General features: G+C 39.2%; 1 protein-coding gene across 1 annotated transcript in view; it reads left to right on the top strand.

Moving 5' to 3' along the window:
* The window catches only part of LOC126161686 (presenilins-associated rhomboid-like protein, mitochondrial), a 93305-nt gene that overhangs the window by 28017 nt on the left and 38217 nt on the right, over nucleotides 1-27071 (top strand). Inside the window, exons 4-6 of the mRNA XM_049917699.1 lie at nucleotides 2525-2687; nucleotides 13380-13475; nucleotides 26343-26467. Of these exons, the coding sequence (XP_049773656.1) occupies nucleotides 2525-2687; nucleotides 13380-13475; nucleotides 26343-26467 (384 nt within the window). The remainder of the gene's footprint in view (nucleotides 1-2524; nucleotides 2688-13379; nucleotides 13476-26342; nucleotides 26468-27071) is intronic.

Genomic DNA, 27071 nt, shown 5'->3' on the forward strand with positions numbered 1-27071 from the left:
GTTTTTGAAGTAATAGGCTTAACATCAGAAGAGGCACTAATGTTAGCACTGAATAGGGGATCATGGAGGAATTTTATAAGGGGGACTATGCTCCAGACTGAACACTGAAAGGCATAATCATTCTTAAATGATGATGATGATGATGATGATGATGATGACTGCTTTTTTTCCTAACCTGTAAATTTGATCTTTGCAGCTGTGTGTCCTCCACTTTTGGTGTGGCAGTTATGATAGTGGACTTAGCTTTCTTTCTTGTTCTTGAAGATTCCTTCTTTGGTGAGGGAAGATCTAATTGCCTACAGTGAAACAATTCTAGAACTGCTACTTGTTGAAGGCGTGGATTGCATCAGAATACTTCCAGACTCAGCAACTGTTGGATCTGGTCTGCCCAAAATATAACATGACAAAAACTTATCATTTGGAAGAAAAGTCCTTGTTCATCTACATGTACATACATGCTCCACAAGACACTATTGTATGATAGAGGAGACCTTTTACCTCTACTAATCATTCCTATTCCACTCAAAAATGGTGTGAGGAAAAAGTGACTGTCCAAATGTCTCTGTACAAGCCCTAATTTTTCTTATCTTGTTTTTTCAGTCCTTAGACAAAATGTACATTGGTCGTAGTAGAATGATTAAGGAACATTGGTTGTAAGAATGATTAAGAATTCAGCTTCAAATGCTAAATCTTCTCAGTGTTGTTTCAAGAAAAGAACATTGTCTTCACACTAACAATTTCCATATGAGTTCTCAGAGCAGTTCTGTAATATATGTGTGTCGACTGAATCTAGCGGTAACAAATCTAGTACTACACTCATGAATTGCTTCTGTGTCTTCCTTTAACAAGACCTGGTGGGAAGCCCCAACAGTTTGGCAGCTGTACTCAAGAAATGGTCACATTAATGTTGTATACACAGTCTCCTTTATAGGTGAGCTACACTTAGCTACATTGCTTCCAATAAACTGAAGTCGACAATTTGCCTTCCATACTACCCGCCTTAGGTGCTCATTCTGCTTTGTATCGCTGTGCTTTGTTATGGCAAAATCACTGCTTGTGTAGAAGAGAGGAAAATCTTGGCCCATGATCTAAGCAACCTTATAGATTGGCAACTGTTACCCTAGATTGGAAGATGTCCAGTTGTTCAGAGAACTGTTGTAATTTTAAGAGTTCAGACACTGTCCAGTCAAGAGGCTGAAAACTTCATTTTTACTATTGTAGTATAGTATTTGAACCACTGAGATGTATTTTGAATAAAATAGTATTGTTGCACTTAGAGCATTATCTTCCAGTGACGAGAACAGGTATTATCATACACATTCCAGTAAGGAGATTGCCTACATGGACAGCAATTCACTCACTGCGTGTGCCCATTTGGCACATTCTCTAGTAAATGGATTATAAGTTTTATAATTATTCTCCCTCACTCTTCCTGAGTATGACCTGAAGATCCCACGGGATTAAAGATGGAAACAGTGTGTGCAACAGATGTCTCTACAATGGTCCACTCGTGGTCTGTGTGATTAACATTACTCAGTTATATGGGCCATTCCATTTGTTCAGTGACCTCATTTTTCAGTTCTCCAATGTGAGATCTGTGGAGATGAGCTTTGATGAGTATGAAAATAGTAACTCCATATTGCCATGTTCCAGTATGTTTTTGATGTACTCACACTTTCCTGGTTCTTGGCCCATTGGCTTGTATACCAGTTCACTAAGATTCATCTGGGAACTTCATGCTGGCAATTTTGATGATCATGAGTGTAAATCACTGAAATTGCCACACAGTTCTGAGCTGCCCAGTACTGCACAGTTCACCATGAAATCTTTCTGTGAGAGAACATATATGTCTGAAATGCCTCTAAGATAAGAAAGAATTTGTCTAGGAATAGTAAAGCTATATCCTTTAGCTGTTTCACTATTCAGTGGTCTACAGTACCTGTTGCCCATCTTTGAAGACATTCTTGATGCACATGCACAAACTATATTTTTTTAACAACAGTTTTTGGAATCACTTGTCTTCCAAGATCATAACTGCTCATATAACGCTTTGCGGGTTATGTTCTGTCAAAGTTATTCACTGTGTCTAGAAATATCTCACAAAAACTTATTGCGTCCACTTTCAGTAATGTAAGGATTTACAATTTACGGAAAGGAGAGATTTTCCCTGGTAAGTGAACTAAAATGTGGTTATTGTGTGAACTATTTCAGAGATGCCACTTGTCTTCTGTACTAGCAACTTCATGTGAATACATCACTGAAACGAGTGATAGATGTGGAAATCTTACAGCAACAATTGCCAAGCAATGTATATGCACCTGCACAATGTTGCATGTATAGTGGAAGCTCAGCCTTTTGTATGAATGATTTTGTAAGGTTAAACCATATGAGGAAACTGGAACACACATATAAAATACAAACAAGTTAATATCATTTCTTGTAATACTTGAGAAACATTTTTACTACAGTTTGAAATTCCTGGTGTAAAATATGAAATTTCTTAGTGTACTTATTTGTTTTATAGTTCCGATGGCGACAGGAGCTAAACGATTGGTGGAATAGACTCTCGCAGGGGGAAAAGCTGTTTGTTCCCATCTGCTTTGCTAATGTGTTGGTCTTTTGTGCATGGAGGATACCTCAGTTCCAGGGCACAATGGTGCGCTACTTTTGCTCCAATCCAGCATCTCGTGAGTTAATCTTGTCTGTAAGACTTCTGTGTTGATGTTCTTTGTTAGTTGTGAATTGAGCTCCTATATCTATACAATGGAACATTGAGAATAATTGTGATTAGTAACTCCCACAAAAAATATGGGCTAATGAAATTGAAAAATCTTTAACAACTATAAAATATGTATTGACTTTTGGCTCTAGTAGCTTTCTGCTTTTATTGCTATACAGTCACAAAATTTTTAATAGTTAAAGATGTTAGCTATAAAAATATGACATAAAATCTCAGTAACTATGATACAGTTTACAAACTACTGAACTGGATGGCACTATTTCCACACATACATTGAAAAACTGGAGTGTCTTTAAGGAGATTGAAACATTTGTAAGCTATGTTGTGTAGTTAAAGAAATTTACTGACAAATTGCTACAAATAACTAACAAAAACCATCAGATTGAATTTTTAAGTCAATAAAAGGATGTTTTTATTCAGAGAAATTTACAATGAGTTTTGTCAATTAAAATCTCTATAGAACACAAAACTCCTTTTTCTGAAACTGATAATAATATATGTGAAGGAAAATAAGTAAAAAGCAGGCAGCCACTCATTCAAAGTAGCAGAGATGTTATATCACTGAAAAGGATGAAACCAGTTTGGTTGCTGTTGTGCTGTATAACAAAAAAATTGATTCAGTAACACTGAAAAGTCACAGCTGGTGACAAGTGACATGCCAGTACATAAAGAAGAATAACACCGATAATACAGCTAGTAGGTAACAACAGACATAGCTCCTCTAAATCACTAAATATGCTAAATAAATTCCATCGTGGAATTTCTGATATTATAATTAATAAATTTCATTTGTGATTCAAAAGCAAGATTAAAATTTTATGGGAAACCAAACTCGTCAAAGCACCAGAAGAAATCGAAAGCCAGAGACAAAGCAAATACTACTTTAATGAATTGTAGCAAACAGAAGGGGAAGAAGAAAAATACACACATCTCTCATTTGAATACTCCTCAGCAACTGTTATCGAATTCTGTTTCCGTATAAAATTCCTCAGTGATTTGAAATCGTCAGTTCATTTACTGCTTGATCAGATTGATACAAAATGGGAAATGAAAATACGATATTCGGGTTTCCCAAATAAACTTTCAGCATCTTGTTCAGAGAAGAAAACCAGCCACAGATTTCTGTTTCAAACATTGCAGAAAAAGGAAGTAAAGTGTTAATATAATCAGACATCTGTAAATGTATTGGAATACGAAATCATGTAAGTGGATGGATTTCCTCTTAGAACCAGAACTGAATGTGTAGCAGAATTTACTTACCTTTAAGTCAGTGTTTTCTGGGACAGAATAACTCTGTGATAGAGGGTGAGGTCAAGCAATTTTTAACAAAAACACAAAGTAGTCCCAGAACATTATGAACACATCTGTTATTGCCATCAGTTTACTGTTGTTGAAGAAACTCTTTTGTACTTTAGTACATTGCTGTTAAGGAGAAAAATCAATGTTTTATGAGTACAATTTACTTTGGAAATTGGCAGATTTTTTTTTCTCCATTCATACAAATTTTTAGTGTAGAACTGAAACAGATGATGAGTTTCTAACTACAGTATTCCAAAAATACAAGGGTTGGAACTTTAACAGTGGCAACTATTTATTTACAGCTTGTACAAAATAGATATGTTTCAAAGTTTTATTGACCTTCAAAGTAGTCACCAGCATTGTGTATAACCCGTTGCCACGGATATGGAAGTCATAGGATACTCTTAGCAGTGCCAGTTGTGTTGACAGTTCAAGTGGCATGGTCTATTGCCCGACAAATTTGTAACAGTTCTGAAGTGAAAGTCGTGAATTGTTTCCTTCAGTTTAGAAATTGAGTTGAACTAACAAGGGCTTTAGTCACTTTTAAAGTTCCAACCCTCGTATTTAACGTAGTACCACTTGAATCATCAGAGAACCACATTAGCTTTGGAAGTCTTACTCTTCTATAAATGTTGTCTAAATGTATACATCTGTGATCACATACTGTTTGCCAGAGGCAGACAGTTGGGGAATGATTGTATAGGTGGGGGAGGGGTGAACTTTCGGCATGCAAACGACATACATTAAGGAAATCGTGAGAGGGTATGTTGGTTCTGGAATATGTAGCTGCAAATGGTTTGATTTATTCTTTTAGTTCTTATGGCATCAATCTCTTCGTAATGGTGTTTTATTTATAAAATAACCTTCATTTGCAAGACAGTAATCTCAGTGGCTGTTTTAGTAGTTGAGCTCATAGGTTTTAATTTTTCCTGTAAGTTGCATGGCTTTCTGAGATAAAACATGTTTCTTTTAGTGTAGAGAACAGTAATGACTGTATTGATTTTTGGGTTTTAAGAGCGTGTGTGTTATGACTGCTGAAGATTGCTGGGAATATAACCTGTGGATTCATATGTTCAGATTTTAGAATTTTAAGGACATCAAAACTTTGGATCTTAATTGTGGTGAAACACAGAAATGAAAAGTTTTGGTACTAAATATACAAGTGAAATTTTGATAAATATGGTAATGGAAGATCATGGTGGAATGTAAATTATTTAAAGAGTAAAGATAACCACTTATTGAATATTAGATGGGCTGGCACAAGTGTGTGTGTGTGTGTGTGTGTGTGTTCAAACGATTGGATTGTAGCTGCTTGATGAATGTGTGTCCAGTATTAATTAATAAAGCATTTAGTGATTGAGGTGTACTATTTTCAATCTCTGGTGGTATCTTGTTCTAGCGGGTTAAAATAAGTAAATATGTATGTGCAGGGACAGTGTCCCAGCTGAAATTAAGCCCTGGAATGTAAAACCAGTGAGTAGCCCCTGCTGGTATAGGCATGGTACACAGTGGAGCAGAGTTGTGCTGTTGGAGAGGTTGGAAAGAGGTTAGGGTGTAGAACACAGAAAGAGGAATTATCTAAAGAGAAAATGTAAGTGTAAATTAAAAGATTCACTTGGGGACAAGTGTGGAGATAGGTATGAGGCAAGAGCTAGCGAGATTGAGGCCAGGAGGATTATATGACTGAAGGTTGTGTTGTAAGAACAGTTTCCATCTATGCAATTCAGAGAAGTTGATATAAAAGTGGAGGAACCAAATAACATGAGTTGTGAAGTGGCCATTGAAGTCAAGCATGTTGTACTCAGCAGCATGTTCTGCCACTGTGTGGTCAGCTTTGCTCATTGCCTTAGTTTGCTGGTGACCAATCATTCGACTGGGTAACTGGTTGGTGGACATATCTGACTGAGTGATTGTACAAAAATTACAGCAGAGTTGGTGCTCCACAAAGAGAATAACACATACCCAGCATAGATTCAGAAAATATTGTCCTTGTGAAGCACAAATGGCTCCTCATTTGCGTGAAATAGTGAGTGCCATTGACAGGGGGTCTCAAATTGACACCATATTTCCAGATTTCCAGAATGCTTTTGACACCATTCCTCGCAACTAGCTTCTGATCAAATTGTCTGTGGATATAATTTTGTGTCTGCTGTACAACTGAATTTGTGATTTCGTGTGAAAAAATATATGTCTGGTGTTCCCCAAGGAAGCATTATAGGTCCTCTTTTGTTCTTAATCTGTATAGCCAATTTAGGAGACAAACTAAGCAGCACTCTTAGACTGTTTGTGGATGAGGCCATCATTTACTTTGTAGCAATTTCATCAGAAGATCAAAATGAATTACAAAATGATTTAGCCAAAATATCGGCCTAGTGCAGAAAGTGGCAATTGATCTGGAAGAATAAGAAGTGCGAGGTTCTCCACATGAGTACTAAACAATTTCTGCTAAATTTTGGGTACATTATAAATCATAAAAACTGGAATGTTGTCAGTTCAGCTAGATATATAGAGATTGCACAATTACAAACAACTTAAATTGGAACCATCACAAAGAAAATGTTGTGACAAAGGTGAAACAGCAATTATTTTACTGACAAAACATTTAGAAGCTGCAACAAATCTACTAAATAGACAGCCTACATTATGCTTGTCCGTTTGGTTTTTAAGTATTGCTACAAGAGTGTGGGACCATACAGGATTGGCAGAGGACATTGAAAAAGTTTATTATAATGAAATAAGATCGTGTGTGTCACAGATATGAGAAGCAGGTTGTGATGGCAGTCATTAAAACAAAGTTGTTTTTTGTTGCAGCGAGAGCTTTCAAAGGAATTTCAGTCACCGGCTTTCTCCTCCGAATGCCAAAACATTTTGTGACTCCCACATACCTTAACAATCGTGATAAAACAATACAAGTCAGAGCTTGCGTGGCTAGATTTAAGGTATATTTTTCCCACATGGTGTTCGGGAGTGGAACAGTTGATGGCTGGAGAGAAGACGTCACAGTTACAGCTAGTCTGCCTAAACCAGTTATGTTGGCCAGTAATGCATCGTTTATATGGATCGTGTTAACCTCTTCGGCATCAACTAAGATCTGAAGATGGTGCATTGAAGTGCCAAAACTGGTAGCTACACAATAAATGACATCTTAAGGATGGCTGTAGATGTTTCATTTTCTTATAATAGTCTGAAGGTGATTCAGTACATCCTCTGCCAAACATTTAAGTCGAAACTGCAGAGTAGATATACTTCCTAAGACAAAGAAAAGGGAGATGGTGCAGTAGATAGCGCACTGGACTCACATTCGGGAGGACAACAGTTCAAACCATCTTGATTTAGGTTTTCAGTGATTTCCCTAAATCACTTCAGGCAAATGCCAGAATGATTCCTTTGAAAGGGCACGGCCGACTTCCTTCCCCATCCTTCCCTAAACCGATGACCTCGCTGTTGGTCCCCTCCCCCAAATCAATCAATGAACCAACCAACCAACCAACCAACAAAGGAAATGGAAAGGAAATTGGTAAATGTGATGTTCACATACAGACAAAAAAAAAAAAAAAAAGATTACAGTTTTGGAAAAATTGTATGATTTATTCAAGAGAAAGAGCTTCATAAATTGTGCAAGTCAGTAATCCTTTGATCCACCTCTGGCCTCTGTGTGACCAGTTATTCAACTTTGCATTGGTTGATAGAGTTGTTGGATGCCCTCCTGTGGGATATTGTGCAAAATTCTATCCAATTGGCATGTTAGGTCATCAAAATCCCTCCAAGGGAGGGCCCTGCTCATCATGTTCCAAATGTTCTCACTTGGGGAAAGATCCGATGACCTTACTGGGCAAGATAGCATTTGGCAAGCACGAAAACAAGCAGTAGACACTTTGTTTGTGTGCAGGTGTGCATTATATTACTGAAATATAAGCCCAGGAAGGCTTGTCATGAAGGGCAATGAAACAGGGTACAGAATATTGTCAGTGTCCACTGTGCTGTAAGGGTGCTGCAGATGACAAAAGGGGTCCTGCTATGAAAAGAAATGGCTATGAAAAGAAATGGTCCTGGTTGTTGGACCGTATAGCAGACGACAGTCAGGTTAGTATCCCACCGCTGTCTGCGGGATTTCCATACACATCTGTGCTAGTTGTTGGGGCTCAGTTCAAAGCAGGACTCATCACTGAAGACAATTATACTTAAGTCAACGAGATTCCAGGCCAAACGTGTGTTCTAGAGATGCTCCAGACAATGATGGGATACCAACCTGATTGTCGGCCACTATGGGGCCAGGCAGTCAGGAGTGATGGTATGTGGTGACTTTTCTTTTTCATAGAAGGGCTCTTTGGTTGTCATCTCTGGCACCCTTACAGCACATTAGTATGTTGACAATACTCTATGCTCTATTTTGTTGCTGTTCACGGGAATCCATCCTTGATAATGATCACCATCACACGGCGAGAGTTACTAGTGCTTGTCTCTGTGCTCATCAAACTCTACCTTGTCCAGTGAGGTCATCGAGTCTCACCACAAGTGAGAATGTTTGGAGCATTATTGACAGGACATCCAACCAGCTCAGGATTTTGATGATCTAGCAAGTCAATTGGACGGAAGTTGACACAGTATCTGTCAGGAGATCATCCAGCTCTTTCAGTCAATGCCGAGCCAAATAACTACTTGCATAAGGTCCAGGGATGGACTAATACGTTATTGACTTGCTCAGTTTGTGAAGCTCTGTCCCTAGAATATCATCAAATTTTTCTGAAATTGTAATCATTTGTTTGTCTGTGTATGTACATCGCATCTACTGATTTCCATTACATTCAGATAATTCCTTTGTGGTGCATCGGTTGTAGATGGTACGTGACATGACTGCCTTCACTGGTGGCCCTACCTCTGATAATGAAGAATATATCTGTGACCAGACTGCAATAACATGTGCTGAGTGGGTATGTAGGACGGGTCTTGCAGCTGAGTCTTCCACAGAGAGATAACTCTTGTTGCAAGGGATTGAGTGTAGTTGGGCCACATCTGAGAGCCATCATGTCATACACCAACTCTGCTGTTAATTCTGATCAGCCATTTTTATGTGAGATTGACTGCCAACTAATGTGCAAAATTGTTAAAAGCTGATGTGGTTCAGGGGGTTCATTTATCTTTACTTCATTATGTATAATGGTTTGGGAAGTTACAAGTACATTAGGTTTTTAAATGCATGCAATGAAAACATTGCCATTTTAAAAGAAAGGTAGGTGCCAAACAAAAGTAAATGTACCTTATACAAAAATTTTGTGTTCATGTTGCTCCTGCTCCCTTCTCCTTTCCTTTAGCAAGTAAGATTGTCTGCCGAATGATGTACAGAGGTGACCCATCTATCTGTGATAGTAAAGGCATAAATTCATTGTCTGCCCATTAAGTTTAAGTTTGTTAGAGACTAAAGTTTTGCACAAACAATCAATTTCTTTCTGCAGTTCTGATGCTGTGAGTCACACTGAAAACTGGCTTAACACATCAGTTTACAGAGGCACTGAACACAAAGCATTTAAGGTTAGAGAGCCGTACTTGTTTTCTCTCCATTGTGACACAGCAATGTCACCATCCAAACCAAGCAATTCAGCTGCTTTATATGTGTCAGAATTACCGTACAAACTACTTTTACTGTTAATTTTATTTTCTTCAAAAGCTGAGAAACACTTTATCATTTCACTTGAAAGAAACCTATTTTCAAATTTATGTATTAAGCCTTGAATTATTTGTCTTATTTTGTCATACTCCCTGTTTTCATCTTCCTGTTCAGGTTGAAGTTACAGTATGTTAAGTAATTTTCTTTGCAAAGACTGAAATAAATATCTTCCTTAACATGTGTTTTTTTAAGAGTTTGTGTTGCAAAATTAATTTTATTTTCTATTTCACTGCAAGAAACACCCACTTTTTGAACTTTTCTAGCAATTAGAGACAGAGCACATGATATATCTAACAAGAAATACGGCAATAGAACATTTTTTTCTCAGTGAAAGCTTATGAAACCCCAATGATTTACAATGATCCTTAATTAATAATTCAGTGCTTTCAGATTTTAAGTTTAGGAACTGCATGATACAATGAAAACCTTTCATTACTGCCAACAAAGCATCCGTCTCACAAGAGACTATGAAATGACTTTTTAACCCCAAATTGAAATGTTCACTCTGCAGCAGGACGTATGCTGGTATGAAACTTCCTAGCACATTAAAGTTGTGTGCCGGATTGTTTAACAACTGAGCTACCAAAGCACGACTCGTGACCCGTCCTCACTGTTTCACTTCAGACAGTACCTTGTCTCCTACCTTCCAAACTTCACAGAAGTGAAGCTGTGAGGATGGGTTGTGAGTTGTGCTTAGGTAGCTCGTTGGTAGAGCAGTGCCAGTAAAATTCAAAGATCCCAAGTTTGAATCTGTCTGGCACATAGTTTTAATCTTTCAGAAAGTTTCATATTAGCTTCTTAACTGTCAAACAACCCTTGATACCTATAGCTGTGACATTGTTTTTGAGTTTCACAGCTGTATGTGGTTTACTGTAAATTTTGTAAAGTTCATCTAACAAACATTCAAAAGTCATGAACAGCATTTATGTCACTAAAAACTTGCTCATAAACGAGGTCCATCCTGTGAGCCATACAATGTACACTAATCAGGTGCGGAGACATGTTTCTCCTAATTCTACCTGCAATATCTTCTTTTTTATCAGTAAACATTGCTGTTCCATCTGAGCGAAATCTTACAAGCTTTTCTTTAAGCATTTCCACAACTATGGTTTTTTTCACTGCTACTAGTTGACAGAAAGAGCAGCTTGTGTTTTGTTCATTCACATACATAACGTATGAAATCAAATGTTTTTCAGAAAACCTCTTGGCTGACTCATCCACGGAAATGGAAAAAGTCAGCCAGTTTCAAAAAATTAACTAGTTTTAAAAGTAATTGTTCCATAATAAAATTAGTCATTCTTGCTGCAGTCTTATCTGTGTGAAGATGTGTACGTGTATCTACACCATTCACAATTTGTAACTGTGTAAGTTCTGGATGGCCAGGAAAACTCCACTCTCTTTTTGTGGCCACATAAACTGATCTTAACACCTTAATCTTAACACCTTAACAGCTACATTTCTCTTTTTAAAATATAGCTCTTGAGCATTTACTGTATGAGTTTCTAGGATCTGCTTTTTGTATACTTATTCATGCCACATGCAGTCCAAATAAATAACACTTCTTTCATGTCTGTATACAGTGTCAATGTTCTTATTTTTTATTCTTCTTTACTACATCATCTCTTGACCAAGGCAGATCGTTAGATGAAGCTGTAATTGTTTTACACACTTGCTGGAATGTTCAAAACCAGCACTGCGCAACATCTTTAGTCCATCGTTTTCATTAGTTTTATTAAATATTAACCATAGTTGATTTTCCTGCCAGGACATCGACAAGTTATTTCCTATTGCATTGTCACTCTTTGATTATGTATGATCACCTTTGCCATGACTTAAAACTTTATTTCAGTCTTCATTAAAAGAGAAATATTCCACTTCTGAGATCACTTTGTGACTTCTAGGTATTTTACTTAAATTTTCCCGCACAGTTTCACATATTGAATCCTGAGGATCTTGGTATATTAGTACTTATATTAATGTTATAATGTTTAAATAACTGGTACTTAATCCACATTTTGTACATTTCATTGCATCCATTTTCAGTGTTCCCTTTTCTGTTTCAATAGATAGAGTGCCAGCAATCATTTACAATTTCTGTTACTGCTCCGTGCATACAAGCCAAGCGTATGATCTCAACCATCACTCTGTATAACATTATCAGAGTGAATTTAATGTATCCCCTACATTGTTGCTGCTTTTTTAAATATGTAAATTATATTCATAAAGTTTAATGCATTATTATTAATTATCTAACAAAAAATTGTTCTTGAAATGGAAATATTTTAATGGTATATGTTGTGCGTTTTGTCTAATTATAATTAACCCTCTGGATATTTTAGAGGGGAGAAATTCTTGGGATAAAATAAACTGGCGTGGGGGGGGGGGTGTCGAGAGAGGCCCCCCCCTCCCCCTCCGAGGATTTTGCACACTGCCACCAACCATTTGTCCATCCACATTAATGCCACTGGCAAGAGCAAAGTTGACTGCCCATGGCAGGACATACTGCTGAACAATCATTTTTAACTTTAGTGACTGTTCAGAATCCATGGCCGTTCATCTACATCTACTTATGTATTCTGCAAACCATAGTGTGGTATATGGCAGAGGGTAACATGTACCATTATCAGTCTTTTCTTTTGTCTTCCACTTGCAAACGAAGCAGGAGAAAAATGACTTATCTATATGTCTCTAAACGAGCCCTACCTTCTCTTGTCTTGTGTTAGCAGTCTTTAGGTGAAATGTATGTTGGTGGCAGTAAAACCATTCTGCACTGAGCTGCATATGCTTGTTGTCTAAATTTTCTCAATAGTGTTTCATAAAAAGAATACTGCCTTCTCTCCAAATATTCCCATTTGAGTTTACAAAGCATCTCCCTGATGCTCATGTGTTGACGGAACCTACTGGTGACAAGTCTAGCAGCCCACCTTCAAATTGCTTTGACTTCCTTCTTTAATTGAACCTGGTGAGGATCCCAAACACTTGCACAGTGCTCAAGAATTGGTTGCACTAGTGTGCTGTAAGCAGCCTTTATTATAGATGAACTACACTTTCTCAAATTCTCTCAATAAACTGAAGTCAACAGTTAACCTCAGCTACTGTCCTTATGTACCCCATCCATTTCGCATTGCTTTGCAACATTACACCTTGTTTTTTAATTGGCATGACTCTGTCAAGTAGCACTCCACTAATACCATATTGGAATGTCACAGGATTTGTTTTCGTGCTCATAATCACCATTAACATACATTTTTTTCTATATTGAGAGCAAGCTGCCATTCATCACACGAAACAGAAATTCTCTCTAAGTCATCCTTATCCTTTACTCCTTCTATTATAATTTTGTGAAAGGAGAACTGTTAATCAGGGCATTCATGAACATGTATTGAGCTCAGAAGGAAGGGGTGAGGGAGGGGGGAGGGGGGGCACAATAGAGAGAGAGAGAGAGAGAGAGAGAGAGAGAGAGAGAGAGAGAGTCTTGAAAGAAGTTTGGTGTGTATCAGTGACAGTCAGAAGGCAAGAACACATCCTGTTCAGTGTATAATTTCAGTAACGACATATTCTATTTTCATATCATTGTGTGCACACTGTAAATGGATTTGCAGAGTACAGACGTAGACACATTATCTTTTGTCATGTTTCACTGTGTCAGTTTTTAACTGATTATATCAATTTCAGGTGCACTATGCTGGCCAATGTTTTTATCAACCTTCAGCCACTATTCTGCATTTCATCTTCTTGCAAATATGTATGTTCTACACAGCTTCTCTACAGGTGAGTAAACTTCAAACTAATTCTGTGAGCAGTTACACATAATCGGCAATATTAAAATTATTTAGTAAATTTATTTAGTAGTGCAGATTGATTTTATTCTTTTAAAACGTCTGAGAGCATCTAAAAACATTTTAAAACGTAAAAGAAGAAAAACAATTTTTTTATTTCTTTTGTTTGTCTTCTTTTAACAAGTAAGCCATTTCATCTACTAATTTTTTTACCTATTTTATGTTTTTTAATGGAAAGAGGAGATCGTAGGGGAGGTGCACAGATTACTTCATTTGTACCCTACCAGCATTGTAGCTGAATTAGCAATAGGTTTAACAAGTGATCATATTTCAAAACACAGCAGGTCATGTAGCAAAAAATTACAGGTCAGGCACTCTTGCAGATTAAGTAAGATGATGGATAGTGGTAGCCAACACCAAATGTGTGGATAAAAATGGAATCAAGTTATTTATAATATTACAAAGTGACAGAATGACATGCCATTACTTACCTTCGGCAGGTGAAATTCCAGTACTGCGTGTGCGCACAGTTAAAAAAAGAGAAAAAGTTTGTAGCACGTCCATAATCAGGTCAAAGAGGTAGGGAGTTAGCGCATACTCTTGATGTAACCCTACTTTTACTGGGAACTCCTTTGTCATGCCCACACTGCTTCTCACCTGTGTCATTGCTCCTCTGTACATTTCCTTCACTACCCTCACATACTTCTCTGGCACGCACTGCTCTCTCATGCTTCTCCATATTTCGTCCCTCAGGACTCTGTCATATGCTTTCTCCAAATCAATGAAAGCCATATGTAGATCGGCTTGTAGCTCCCTGTGTCCCTCCAATATCCACCTTAAAACATGTATTGCATCAGTCGGTTCTCTTCCAGGCATGAACCCAAACTGTTCTTCACAAACCACAGTCTCGTTGTGTAATTTTGCTTCTATAACTCTTTCCCAAATTTTCATTGTGTGTGCACCATCAGTTTAATACCTGTATAGTTACTGCAGTCCTGCACATCACCTTTCCCCTTAAATACTAGGATCAGTACACTAGTTCTCCACTCGTCTAGCATCTCCTCCTGCCACCAAATCTTCTTCATTAAATCCCAAAGGCGCTCAATTCCCTTTTTACCAAGATACTTCCATACCTCAATGGGGATCTGGTCTGGGCCAACTGCCTTCCCATTTTTCATCTTTTTAACTGCCCGTTCCACTTCATCTCTAGTTATATCCATCGTTAATCCTTCGTTTGCCCCTCCTTCCTCAGTTTTCACTCCTACATTTTCTTCATTCAGCAATTTCTCAAAATAATTCAACCACCTTTGGATTAATTTTCCATGGTCCTGTGGTTCTGTGTGACTTTCCCAAAATCGATGCTTTTTCCTAGACCTCTCCAGTCCTTTTCCTTCACCCTTCTTCCTTCCCCTTCAACCCTTCTGCCTGAAGGAGGAACCACTTGCTCTGAAAGCTTGCCAATCACAACAGTTTTGTGTGCGTTCTGCTGTTGCTTAGTGAGTTGATTTTTTTTTTAATGTATCCATTTAAATAACTTAAACAAGTTAATCTACATTTCACTGTCCATCTGCATAAAGTTGGTGTAATCAACAGGTTCTGAGTGAAAAATTTCCATTAACAGGTTTCCAGTTGGTTATTTCTCATTTTAAACCATTCCCTGGACCGGCATCTTGTCTTATTCTTCTTTAAACACAGTGCCAGAGGCAGTGTTAGAAATGCTTTGTCTGTATTTGTAGCCATTCCCACTAATGCCAAATACAGCATGCATGAAAAGTGTCTGCATCAAAAGTAAGGTTAAATTGACAATCTTTCTTAGTATGCGTACGAGCTTGTTTGACACATCCATAACTTGACAGCTAAGTTTAATCTTTCAGGAGGGCCTTAACAAGTTTTAAAAAGTTTCTTTGTCCATTCTAAGAAAGTCAATGTAATCATCGGGTTCTAAGAGTAGTCTTTTCTTTAGGATATTTTCATGGATAAATCTCTCATTTTAAGCTATTCCCTGGACCAAAGTCTTGTTTTCTTCTTCTTCTTTAAACGGAGTGCCGAAGGCAATGCCAGGACAGCTTTGTCTGCATGTGTGGCTGTTCTCACTACTATCACAATGCACAAGAACATGAATAGCATCTGTTGCAGAGTGAGGTTAAGCACACAAACATTGTTTGAATGTGTATGGACTTGCTTGACAAACCTGTTAGCTAGATAAGAGTGTTTTGGCACACACATTTTTACAGTGGCCTTAAGTCTCATATTGATTTTCAGAGACTAACACTCACCAAATTTTAATATATGAAACCAGCATGACTTCCTAGCTGCTTAGAACTATTACCTAAGTGTTATACAGACTGTCATAGATCCGTCCTTGCTGAGTGACATACTGCAGAAGACCCCAGTGCTCACCCATATGTGTGGCTGCACAAAGCCTTGCTTCAGTTGAATATGAATAAAATGGACCACATTTCATAATTACTGTAAGATTGGTGTATAGCAAACACATTGGGAGGAGTGCCACACTTCACTGGTCATCTTTTACCTCATACTTCTTCCTGTGTCTAATGGTTCCTTAATAATTATAAAAATACATATTTTGTGTACAAGTGCTTGGTATTTTAAACTCTAAACATATAATTAAATCTTATCATATGAATTAGCATAGTCTACTTTGAGTGTCTTTCAGGTCTTTTCATTGGTGCTTCCAGAAGCTGAATGGGTTACATCATATTGAAATCATATCAGTTGTTATCAGCAGAAATAAATAATTGCTAAATTATTTATTATATTGTTGTTGTTATCATGGTTTTCAGTCTGAAGACTGGTTAGCTGCAGCTCTCCACACTATTCTATACTGCGCAAGCCTCCGCATCTCCAAATAACTACTGCAACCTACATCCTTCAGAAGCTGCTTACTGTATTCATCTCTTGGTCTCTCTCTATGATTTTTACCCATCCCACTTACCTCCAGTACTAAATTGATGATACCTTGATGTCTCACAATGTGTCCTATCAGCTGATACCTTCTTTTAGTCAAATTGTGCCACAAATTTCTTATCTCCCCAATTCTGTTGAGTACCTCCTCAGTAGTTACATGATCTACCCAGCTTATCTTCAACATTCTTCTACAGCACCCCATTTCAAAAGCTTCTGATCTCTTCTTGCGTAAACCGTTTTATCATCTGTGTTTGACTTCCATACATGGCTACACTCCATACAAATACTTTCAGAAAAGACTTCCTAATGCTTCAGTCTCTATTCAAAGGTGACAAATTTCTCTTCTTCAGAAATGTTTTTCATTTCATTGCCAGTCTACATTTTACATTCTCTCTACTTCAGCCATCAGTAGTTATTTTGCTGTCCAAACAGCAGAAGTCATCTACTACTTTAAGTGTCTTGTTTCCTAATCTAATTCCCTCAGCATCACCTGATTTAATGTGACTAATTCAGATATCCTTATCTTCCTGTTGTTGATGTTCCTCATATCCTCCTTTTAAGATACTGTCCATTCAGTTCCAAATCCTTTGCTTTCTCTGACACAGTTACAATCTCATTGACAAACATCAAAGGTTTTTTTTTCTTCTCCCTGAACTTAAATTCCTGTTCTAAGTTTTTCTGTGAGTTCTTTTACTGCTTGCTCAGGGTACAGATTGAATAACATCAGGGGTAGGCTAAAACACTGTCTCACTCCCTTCTCAACACTGTTACCTTTTCCTGCTGCTCGACTCTTATAATGGCCATCTGGTTTCTGTGTAAGTTGCAGATAGCCTTTTCCTCCCTGTATTTTATCCCTTCAGAATTTCAGAGGGAGTTTTCCCGCCACCTTTGTCAGTAGCTTTCTGTAAGTCTACAAATGCTGTAAACACAGATTTGCCTTTCCTTGACCTATCTTCTAAGATAATTCATAGGGTCAGTATTACCTTGCATGTTGGTACATTTCTTCCGAAACAAAAAGTAATTTTCCCAGAGGTTGGCTTTACCATTTTTTACATTCAACTGTAAAGGATGGAAGAGTTTTGTCATGGCTGGCTCTTCCAAGGCTATCAGTAGTTCTGATGGAATGTCATCTGCTGCCAGGGCTTTATTTCAGCTTAAGTGTTTCCGTGCTCTGTCAAATTCTTATCAAAGTATCTTGTATCCCATCTCGTCTTCATCTACATTCTTTTCAATTTCTGTAATGTTGCCTCAAGTTCATCTCCCTTGTATATACCCTCTATATACTCCTTCCACATTTCAGCTTTCCCTTCTTCGCTTATGACTTGTTTTCCATCTCAGCTCTTGATATATTTATACAGCTGCTTCTCTGTTCTCCAAAGTCCTCTTTAATTTTCCTGTAGACAGTCTCTATCTTTCCCCTAGTGTTATGTGCTTCTAAATCCTTACATTTGCTGTCTAGCCATTCCGCTAAGCCATTTTGCACTGCCTGTCAATCTCATTTTTTAGATATATCCTGTGTTATCCAAGGGTTTCTATTAGGTGTTGTCCTGTTTGATCCTCTTCTGCCTTAACTATTTCTTCTCTTTAAGCTACACATTCATTTTCTGCTGTAATCCTTTCCCTTATTCTAACCCATTGTCATCCAGTGCTCCCTCTGAAACTCAAAACAACGTCTGATTTCTTCAGCTTATCCAGATCCTGTATCATTAATTTCCTACCTTTTTACAATTCCTTTAGTTTTAATCTACAGTTCATAACCAGTAATTGTGGTCAGAGTCCACATGTACCCCTGCAAATGTCTTACAGTCTGAAATCAGGTTCTGAAGTCTCTGTTGTACCATTATATAATCAGTCTGAAACCTTCCAGTGTCTCCATGTATATAAAACCTCCTTTCATGGTCCTTAAACCAAGTGTTAGCAATAATTAAATCATTCTGTGTGCAAAATTCTGCCAGGCAGCTTCCTCTTTCATTCCTTTCCCCCAGTCCATATTCAGCTATTATTTTTTCTCCTCTTCCTTTTGTCCCCCATCACAATTAAATTTTTATCTCCCTTAACTATCTGAATAATTTCTTTTATCTCATCACACACTTCTTCAATCTCTTCATCATATGCAAAGCTAGTTGGCATATAAACTTGTACCACTGTGGTTGATGCGGGCTTCGTGTCTATCTTGGCTATGATAATGCATTTACTATGTGGTTCATAGTAGCTTACCCGCATTCTTATTTTATTGTTCATTATTAAACCTACTCCTGCATCACTGTTATTTGGTTTTGTATTTATAACCCTTTTTTCACCTGAGTAGAAGCTGTGTTCCTCCTACCATCGAACTTCACTAATTACCACTGTATCTAACTATAACCAATTCATTTCCCTTTTTAAATTTTCTAACCTACCTGCACAGTTAACGGATCTAACATTCCATGATCTAATGTGTAGAATACCAGTTTTGTTTCTCCTAATGAAGACATCCACCTGAGTAGTCCCCACCCAGAGATCCAAAAGGGGGACAATTTTATGCAAGAGATCATCATCATCATATAACCATACAGTAGAGCTGCATACCCTCAGGAAAAATTACAGCTATAGTTTCCCTTTTGTGTTCAGCCATTTGCAGTACCAGCATGTCAAGGCCATTTTGTTTGATGTTACAAGGGCAGATCAGTCAATAATCCAGACTGTTGTCCCTGTAACTACTGAAAAGGCTGCTGCCCTTCTTCAAGAACTGTATGTTTGTTTGACCTCTCCACAGAAACCATTCTTTTCTCGTTGCACCTACAGTACGGCTATCTGTATCGCTGAGGCATAGGAGCCACCCCATCGACGGCACGGCGAAGTCCATGGTTCACGGTAATTATGCACATCTTAAATCTAAACAGAATTGACCTATCACGCAAAAGGAATTGAGTAGACCTACACAATTCTGCATTCATGCTGCTGTGTATGGAGAATTTCTGAGTTCTACATCTACATCTACGTGATTACTCTGCAATTCACATTTAAGTGCTTGGCAGAGGGTTCATCGAACCACAATCATACTATCTCTCTACCATTCCACTCCCGAACAGCGTGCGGGAAAAACAAACACCTAAACCTTTCTGTTTGAGCTCTGATTTCTCTTATTTTATTTTGATGATCATTGGGTTCAACAAAATATTTTCGCATTTGGAAGAGAAAGTTGGTGACTGAAATTTCGTAAATAGATCTCGCCGCGATGAAAAACGTCTTTGCTTTAATGACTTCCATCCCAACTCGTGTATCCTATCTGCCACACTCTCTCCCCTATTACGTGATAATACAAAACGATCTCCCCTTTTTTGCACCCTTTCGAAGTCCTCCGCCAATCCCATCTGGTAAGGATCCCACACCGCAAAGCAATATTCTAACAGAGGACGAACGAGTGTAGTGGAAGCTGTCTCTTTAGTGGACTTGTTGCATCTTCTAAGTGCCCTGCCAATGAAACACAACCTTTGGCTCGCCTTCCCCACAATGTTATCTATGTGGTCTTTCCAACTGAAGTTGTTCGTAATTTTAATACCCAGGTACTTAGTTGAATTGACAGCCTTGAGAATTGTACTATTTATCAAGTAATCGAATTCCAACGGATTTCTTTTGGAACTCATGTGGATCACCTCACACTTTTCGTTATTTAGCGTCAACTGCCACCTGCCACACCATACAGCAATCTTTTCTAAATCGCTTTGCAACTGATACTGGTCTTTGGATGACCTTACTAGACCGTAAATTACAGCATCATCTGCGAACAACCTAAGAGAACTGCTCAAATTGTCACCCAGGTCATTTATATACAGGGTGTTTCAAAAATGACCGGTATATTTGAAACGACAATAAAAACTAAATGAGCAGCGATAGAAATACACCGTTTGTTACAATATGCTTGGGACAACAGTACATTTTCAGGCGGACAAACTTTCGAAATTACAATAGTTACAATTTTCAACAACAGGTGGCGCTGCAAGTGATGTGAAAGATATAGAAGACAACGCAGTCTGTGGGTGCGCCATTCTGTACGTCGTCTCTCTGCTGTAAGCGTGTGCTGTTCACAATGTGCAAGTGTGCTGTAGACAACATGGTTTATTCCTTAGAACAGAGGATTTTTCTGGTGTTTGAATTCCACCGCCTAGAACACAGTGTTGTTGCAACAAGGCAAAGTTTTCAACGGAGTTTTAATGTAACCAAAGGACCGAAAAGCGATACAGTAAAGGATCTGTTTGAAAAATTTCAACGGACTGGGAATGTGATGGATGAACGTGCTGGAAAGGTAGGGCGACCGCGTACGGCAACCACAGACGGCAACGCGCAGCTAGTGCAGCAGGTGATCCAACAGCGGCCTCGGGTTTCCGTTCGCCGTGTTGCAGCTGCGGTCCAAATGACGCCAACGTCCACGTATCGTCTCATGCGCCAGAGTTTACACCTCTATCCATACAAAATTCAAACGCGGCAATCCCTCAGCGCCGTTACCATTGCTGCACGAGAGACATTCGCTAACGATATAGTGCACAGGATTGATGACGGCGATATGCATGTGGGCAGCATTTGGTTTACTGACGAAGCTTATTTTTACCTGGACGGCTTCGTCAATAAACAGAACTGGCGCATATGGGGAACCGAAAAGCCCCATGTTGCAGTCCCATCGTCCCTGCATCCTCAAAAAGTACTGGTCTGGGCCGCCATTTCTTCCAAAGGAATCATTGGCCCATTTTTCAGATCCGAAACGATTACTGCATCACGCTATCTGGACATTCTTCGTGAATTTGTGGCGGTACAAACTGCCTTAGACGACACTGCGAACACCTCGTGGTTTATGCAAGATGGTGCCCGGCCACATCGCACGGCCGACGTCTTTAATTTCCTGAATGAATATTTCGATGATCGTGTGATTGCTTTGGGCTATCCGAAACATACAGGAGGCGGCGTGGATTGGCCTCCCTATTCGCCAGACATGAACCCCTGTGACTTCTTTCTGTGGGGACACTTGATAGACCAGGTGTACCGCAAGAATCCAGAAACAATTGAACAGCTGAAGCAGTACATCTCATCTGCATGTGAAGCCATTCCGCCAGACACGTTGTCAAAGGTTTCGGGTAATTTCATTTAGAGACTACGCCATATTATTGCTACGCATGGTAGATATGTGGAAAATATCGTACTATAGAGTTTCCCAGACTGCAGCGCCATCTGTTGTTGAAAATTGTAACTACTGTAATTTCGAAAGTTTGTCTGCCTGAAAATGTACTGTTGTCCCAAGCATATTGCAACAAACGGTGTATTTCTGTCGCTGCTCGTTTAGTTTTTATTGCCGTTTCAAATATACCGGTCATTTTTGAAACACCCTGTAGATCAGGAACAGCAGAGGTCCCAGGACGCTTCCGTGGGGAACACCTGATATCACTTCAGTTTTACTCGATGATTTGCCATCTATTACTGCAAACTGCGACCTTCCTGACAGGAAATCAAGAAACCAGTCGCACAACTGAGACGATACCCCATAGGCCCTCAGCTTGATTAGAAGTCGCTTGTGAGGAACGGTGTCAAAAGCTTTCCGGAAATCTAGAAATACGGAATCAACTTGAGATCCCCTGTCGATAGCGGCCATTACTTCATGTGAATAAAGAGCTAGCTGTGTTGCACAAGAACGATTTTTTCTAAAACTATGCTGATTATGTATCAATAGATCATTCCCTTCAATGTGATTCATAATGTTTGAATACAGTATATGCTCCAAAACCCTACTGCAAACCGACGTCAATGATATAGGTCTGTATTTCGATGGATTACTCCTATTACCCTTCTTAAACACTGGTGCGACCTGCGCAATTTTCCAATCTGTAGGTACAGATCTATCAGTGAGCGAGCAGTTGTATATGATTGCTAAGTAGGGAGCTATTGTATCAGCGTAATCTGAAAGGAACCTAATCAGTATACAATCTGGACCTGAAGACTTGCCCGTATCAAGCGATTTGAGTTGCTTCGCAACCCCTAAGGTATCTACTTCTAAGAAACTCATGCTAGCAGCTGTTCGTGTTTCAAATTCTGGAATATTCCATTTGTCTTCCCTGGTGAAGGAATTTCGGAAAACTGCGTTCAATAACTCCGCTTCAGCGGCACAGTCGTTGGTAACAGTACCATTGGCACTGACTGCGTCTTACCGCTTGTGTACTTGACATACGACCAGAATTTTTTCGGATTTTCTACCAAATTTCGAGACAATGTTTTGTTGTGGAACCTATTAAAGGCATCTCGCATTGAAGTCCGTGCCAAATTTCGCGCGTCTGTAAATTTTAGCCAATCTTCGGGATTTCGCGTTCTTCTGAACTTTTCATGCTTTTTCCGTTGCCTCTGCAACAGTGTTCGGACCTGTTTTGTGTACCATGAGGGATCAGTTCCATCTCTTATCAGTTTATGAGGTATGAATCTCTCAATTGCTGTTGCTACTATATCTTTGAATTTGAACCACATCTCATCTACATTTGCATAGTCAGTTTGGAAGGAATGGAGATTGTCTTTTAGGAAGGCTTCTACTGACACTTTATCCCCTTTTTTAAATAAAATTATTTTGTGTTTGTTTCTGGTGGATTTGGAAGAAACGGTATTGAGCCTAGCTACAACGACCTTGTGATCACTAATCCCTGTATCAGTCATGATGCTCTCTGTTAGCTCTGGATTGTTTGTGGCTAAGAGGTCAAGTGTGTTTTCGCAACCATTTACAATTCGCGTGGGTTCGTGGACTAACTGCTCGAAATAATTTTCGGAGAAAGCATTTAGGACAATCTCGGATGATGTTTTCTGCCTACCACCAGTTTTGAACAAGTATATTTACCAACATATCGAGGGAAGGTTGAACTCCCCACCAACTATAACCATATGAGTGGGGTATTTATTTGTTACGAGACTCAAATTTTCTTTGAACTGTTCAGCAACTATATCATCGGAGTCTGGGGGTCGGTAGAAGGAGCCAATTATTAACTTAGTTCGGCTGTTAAGTATAACCTCCACCCATACCAATTCGCATGGAGTATCTACTTCGACTTCACTACAAGATAAACCACTACTGACAGACACAAACACTCCACCAGCAATTCTGCCAAATCTATCTTTCCTGAACACCGTCTGAGGCTTCGTAAAAATTTCTGCAGAACTTATTTCGGGCTTTAGCCAGCTTTCTGTACCTATAACGATTTCAGCTTCTGTGCTTTCTATTAGTGCTTGAAGCTCAGGGACCTTCCCAGCACAACTACAACAATTTACAACTACAATTCCGACTTTTCCTTGATCCAAGAACATCCTGTATTTGCCATGCACCCTTTGAGATTGCAGCCCACCCTGTACTTCCCCGAGGCCTTCTAACCTAAAAAACCGCCCAGTCCATGCCACACAGCCTCCGCTACCCATGTAGCCGCCAGCTGAGTGTAGTGAACTCCTGACCTATTCAGCGGAACCCGAAACCCCACCACCCTATGGCGTAAGTCAAGGAATCTGCAGCCAACACGGTCGCAAAACTGCCTGAGCCTCTGATTCAGACCCTCCACCCGGCTCTGCACCAAAGGTCTGCAGTCGGTTCTGTCAACAATGCTGCAGATGGTGAGCTCTGCCTTCATCTCGTAAGCAAGACCGGCAGCCTTCAACAAATCAGATAGCCGCTGGAATCCAAAGTGACACACATCGTTAGTGCCGACACGTGCCACCACCTGCAGCTGGCTGCACCCTGTGCTCTTCATGGCATCCGGAAGGACCCTTTCCACATGAGGAATGACTCCACCTGGAATGCACAAGGAGTGCACACTGGATTTCTTCCCCTCCTTAGCCGCCATATCCCTAAGAGGCCCCATTACGTGCCTAACATTGGAGCTCCCAACTACCAATAAGCCCACCCTCTGCGATTGCCCGGACCTTGAAGGCTGAGAATCATCCTCTGAAACAGGGCATGCAGCTGCATCTGGCTCAGCCAGAGACAGTACCTGAAACCTGTTTGTCAGACGCACCGGGAAGGCTTTCTGATCAGCCTCTGGGGACGTCTTTCGCTGCCTGCCACGCCTTGGAACGACCTCCCAATCAACCACAGGTGAGGGCTCAGCCCTACTGCGGGCAGCAACTGGGGCAACCACAGCGGCAGACCGATCTGGGAACAGACGGGACGAGGTTGACATCCTCGTGTTACCCAAGTCCGGCTCCCCACAGTGGTGCCCATTGGCAACAGCCTCAAGCTGCGCGATCGAAGTCAGCGCCGCCTGCAGCTGTGAGCGAAGGGATGCCAACTCGGCCCTCATCCGAACACAGCAATCACAGTCCCTGTCCATTCTAATCGATGTTGAACAACAGTTACTGAAACACGAGTCCATGCATAGATAACACAAGGGAAACATGCAAAGAATGTATGAACTAACCTGTACAAATGCCTAACGACTGCGCTACAATCTGCCTGAATTTACGATTACAGTAACTAAAACTTGAAATTACACCTCCTATACGAAAGTCACACGCAATGTAAGTAAGAATCTATGAAGTAAACACAGAAAAGGAGCTATATACGTATCTTTCTGCGCTGTCGATGTGCACCATCAGGGAGCTCGGGCCACACTGGTCTCTGAGAGCCTACTAGACAGACAAGTGCCACTGACGTACTAAAACAAAACAAATGCCTAACGACTGCGCTACAACCTGCCTGAATTTACGATTACAGTAATTAAAACTTGAAATTACACCTCCTACACGAAACTCTCACGCAATTTAAGTAAGATTCTACGAAGTAAACACAGAAAAGAAGCTATATACGTATCTTTAAGCACTGTTGATGTGCACCAACTGGGAGCTCAGGCTGATGCATCTACATAATTAGCAGTAATAAAATCTACTGTAACATTTATATAGACAGTAGTCAGTGGTAATACCTGACACTCAGCTTCCATTTGGCACCTCATTTGTGACTGTGGCTATATGCATCTGTGTGCATTTAATTTTCATAAATATTCTGTGTTATAATTGATTTATGTAAACTGTTATAACTTCCTTAATGTTTGTGCCAATGAAGTGATCTTATTGACATGATCATTTTGATGTATTTGATATTTTCATAGTTTTGTTGGAACATGGAGTGCTTGATTTCTCTTGTGTTGACAAAATTTTATTTCCATGGTTTTACGTGAGGTTTACCATTATGGCTTCTCACGTGCAGCAGGAACAGATCATCAGTGCTCCTTTCACACTGTGACGTAGAAAGTTCTGGTCTCATAAATGTTGCTGCTGTCTGGCTCCTCAAGCTATCCATCTCCTTGCAGACTGTGTATCTATCACTGTACTATCAGACATTCTCCACACAAGGGTACCTTTGTTTGGTACCTATCAGTCTTATGTTATCTTAAATAGACCACATTATGAATTTACAATCCTAGACCACCATCAGCCAAGAATTATAAATTACATAACCCATCTGTCATGATGATTTTGGATTCCTAAGTGTCACAGAATCACTTCATTGAGAACTGGTTTGGTAGACAGAATACTGTATCTGCTGACTAAAGCAAAGCTCAAGTGGAGTGTGGGATGCTGGACTCATAATTCTGTAACAGCTAAATCTACTCATCTTCTTTTAACGGTATTGTTACTGCTTTAACCAATCTGAATAATTCTACAAAAAATACTGTGTTGATGTACTACAATTTCTACCAGGTAATAAAGACTTGATATCAAAGGTGGAAGAGACGTGTATCCTATGTCATCTTATGCACTTGTGTTTTATATACTAGTATTTCTATCAAATATACAGTTTTAAATTTATGCCATGTATTACATAATTAACAGTTTATGTCTATTTATCCAAATCAATTATCAAAGTTCACTGCTCAATAATTTACGTTCTGAAGATGTTTTTACTTTATTTAAAACAGTCATTATTTTTCCCTCTTTTTAGGAGCTGTTGCAGCACTTGGAAAAGAGCAATTCTTAGGTCTCTATTTGAGTGCAGGAGTCATCTCATCAATGGCAAGCTATATTTATAAAGCAGTTACCAGTCAACCAGGACTTTCATTAGGAGCGGTAAGAAAAATGATGTGCACACATTAGATTAACCTTCATATAGTCTGCTGTACCATGAAAAGATCAAAAGAAAATCTTTAATTTGTCCACATGGTGGTGTCCTACTTGACATCAATCAGAGATTTCTTGGGTGCTTCCAATGTTCTGATTTTAAGTTTTTTCTTTGCACTAATCGATTTTTACAAGTGCTGCAGCCAATATGCGCCATTATCTGTTTTACATATTCCTGTTTTTGTCTCTTAGAACTTTTCCCGTACACTACTCATTCTTTGCCAGTGCTAGTCTGCTTTTTATGTCCTCCTTGATACATCATTCATAGTTACTTTGCTTCCAAGGTAGCAGAATGACTTTGTTTCATCTGCCAAGTGGTCACCAGTTTTGTTGCTTAGCCTGTTAGTAATCTCTTGCTACTCTTCATTACTCTTGCGTTTCTTCAGTTTACTTTCAATTTATATTTTGTAATCATTTGAGCGTTCATTCCGTTCAACAGTTCCTGTAATTTTTCTTCATTTTTAATTTTAATCCCACTCTTGAGCCTTTCTTTATTTCAAACAGTTCTTCTTCGATGTATAAATTGAACAGTAAGAATGAAAGACTACATCCT

The sequence above is a fragment of the Schistocerca cancellata genome, chromosome 2, assembly GCF_023864275.1.
Source record: "Schistocerca cancellata isolate TAMUIC-IGC-003103 chromosome 2, iqSchCanc2.1, whole genome shotgun sequence".
Lineage (NCBI taxonomy): Eukaryota > Metazoa > Arthropoda > Insecta > Orthoptera > Acrididae > Schistocerca > Schistocerca cancellata.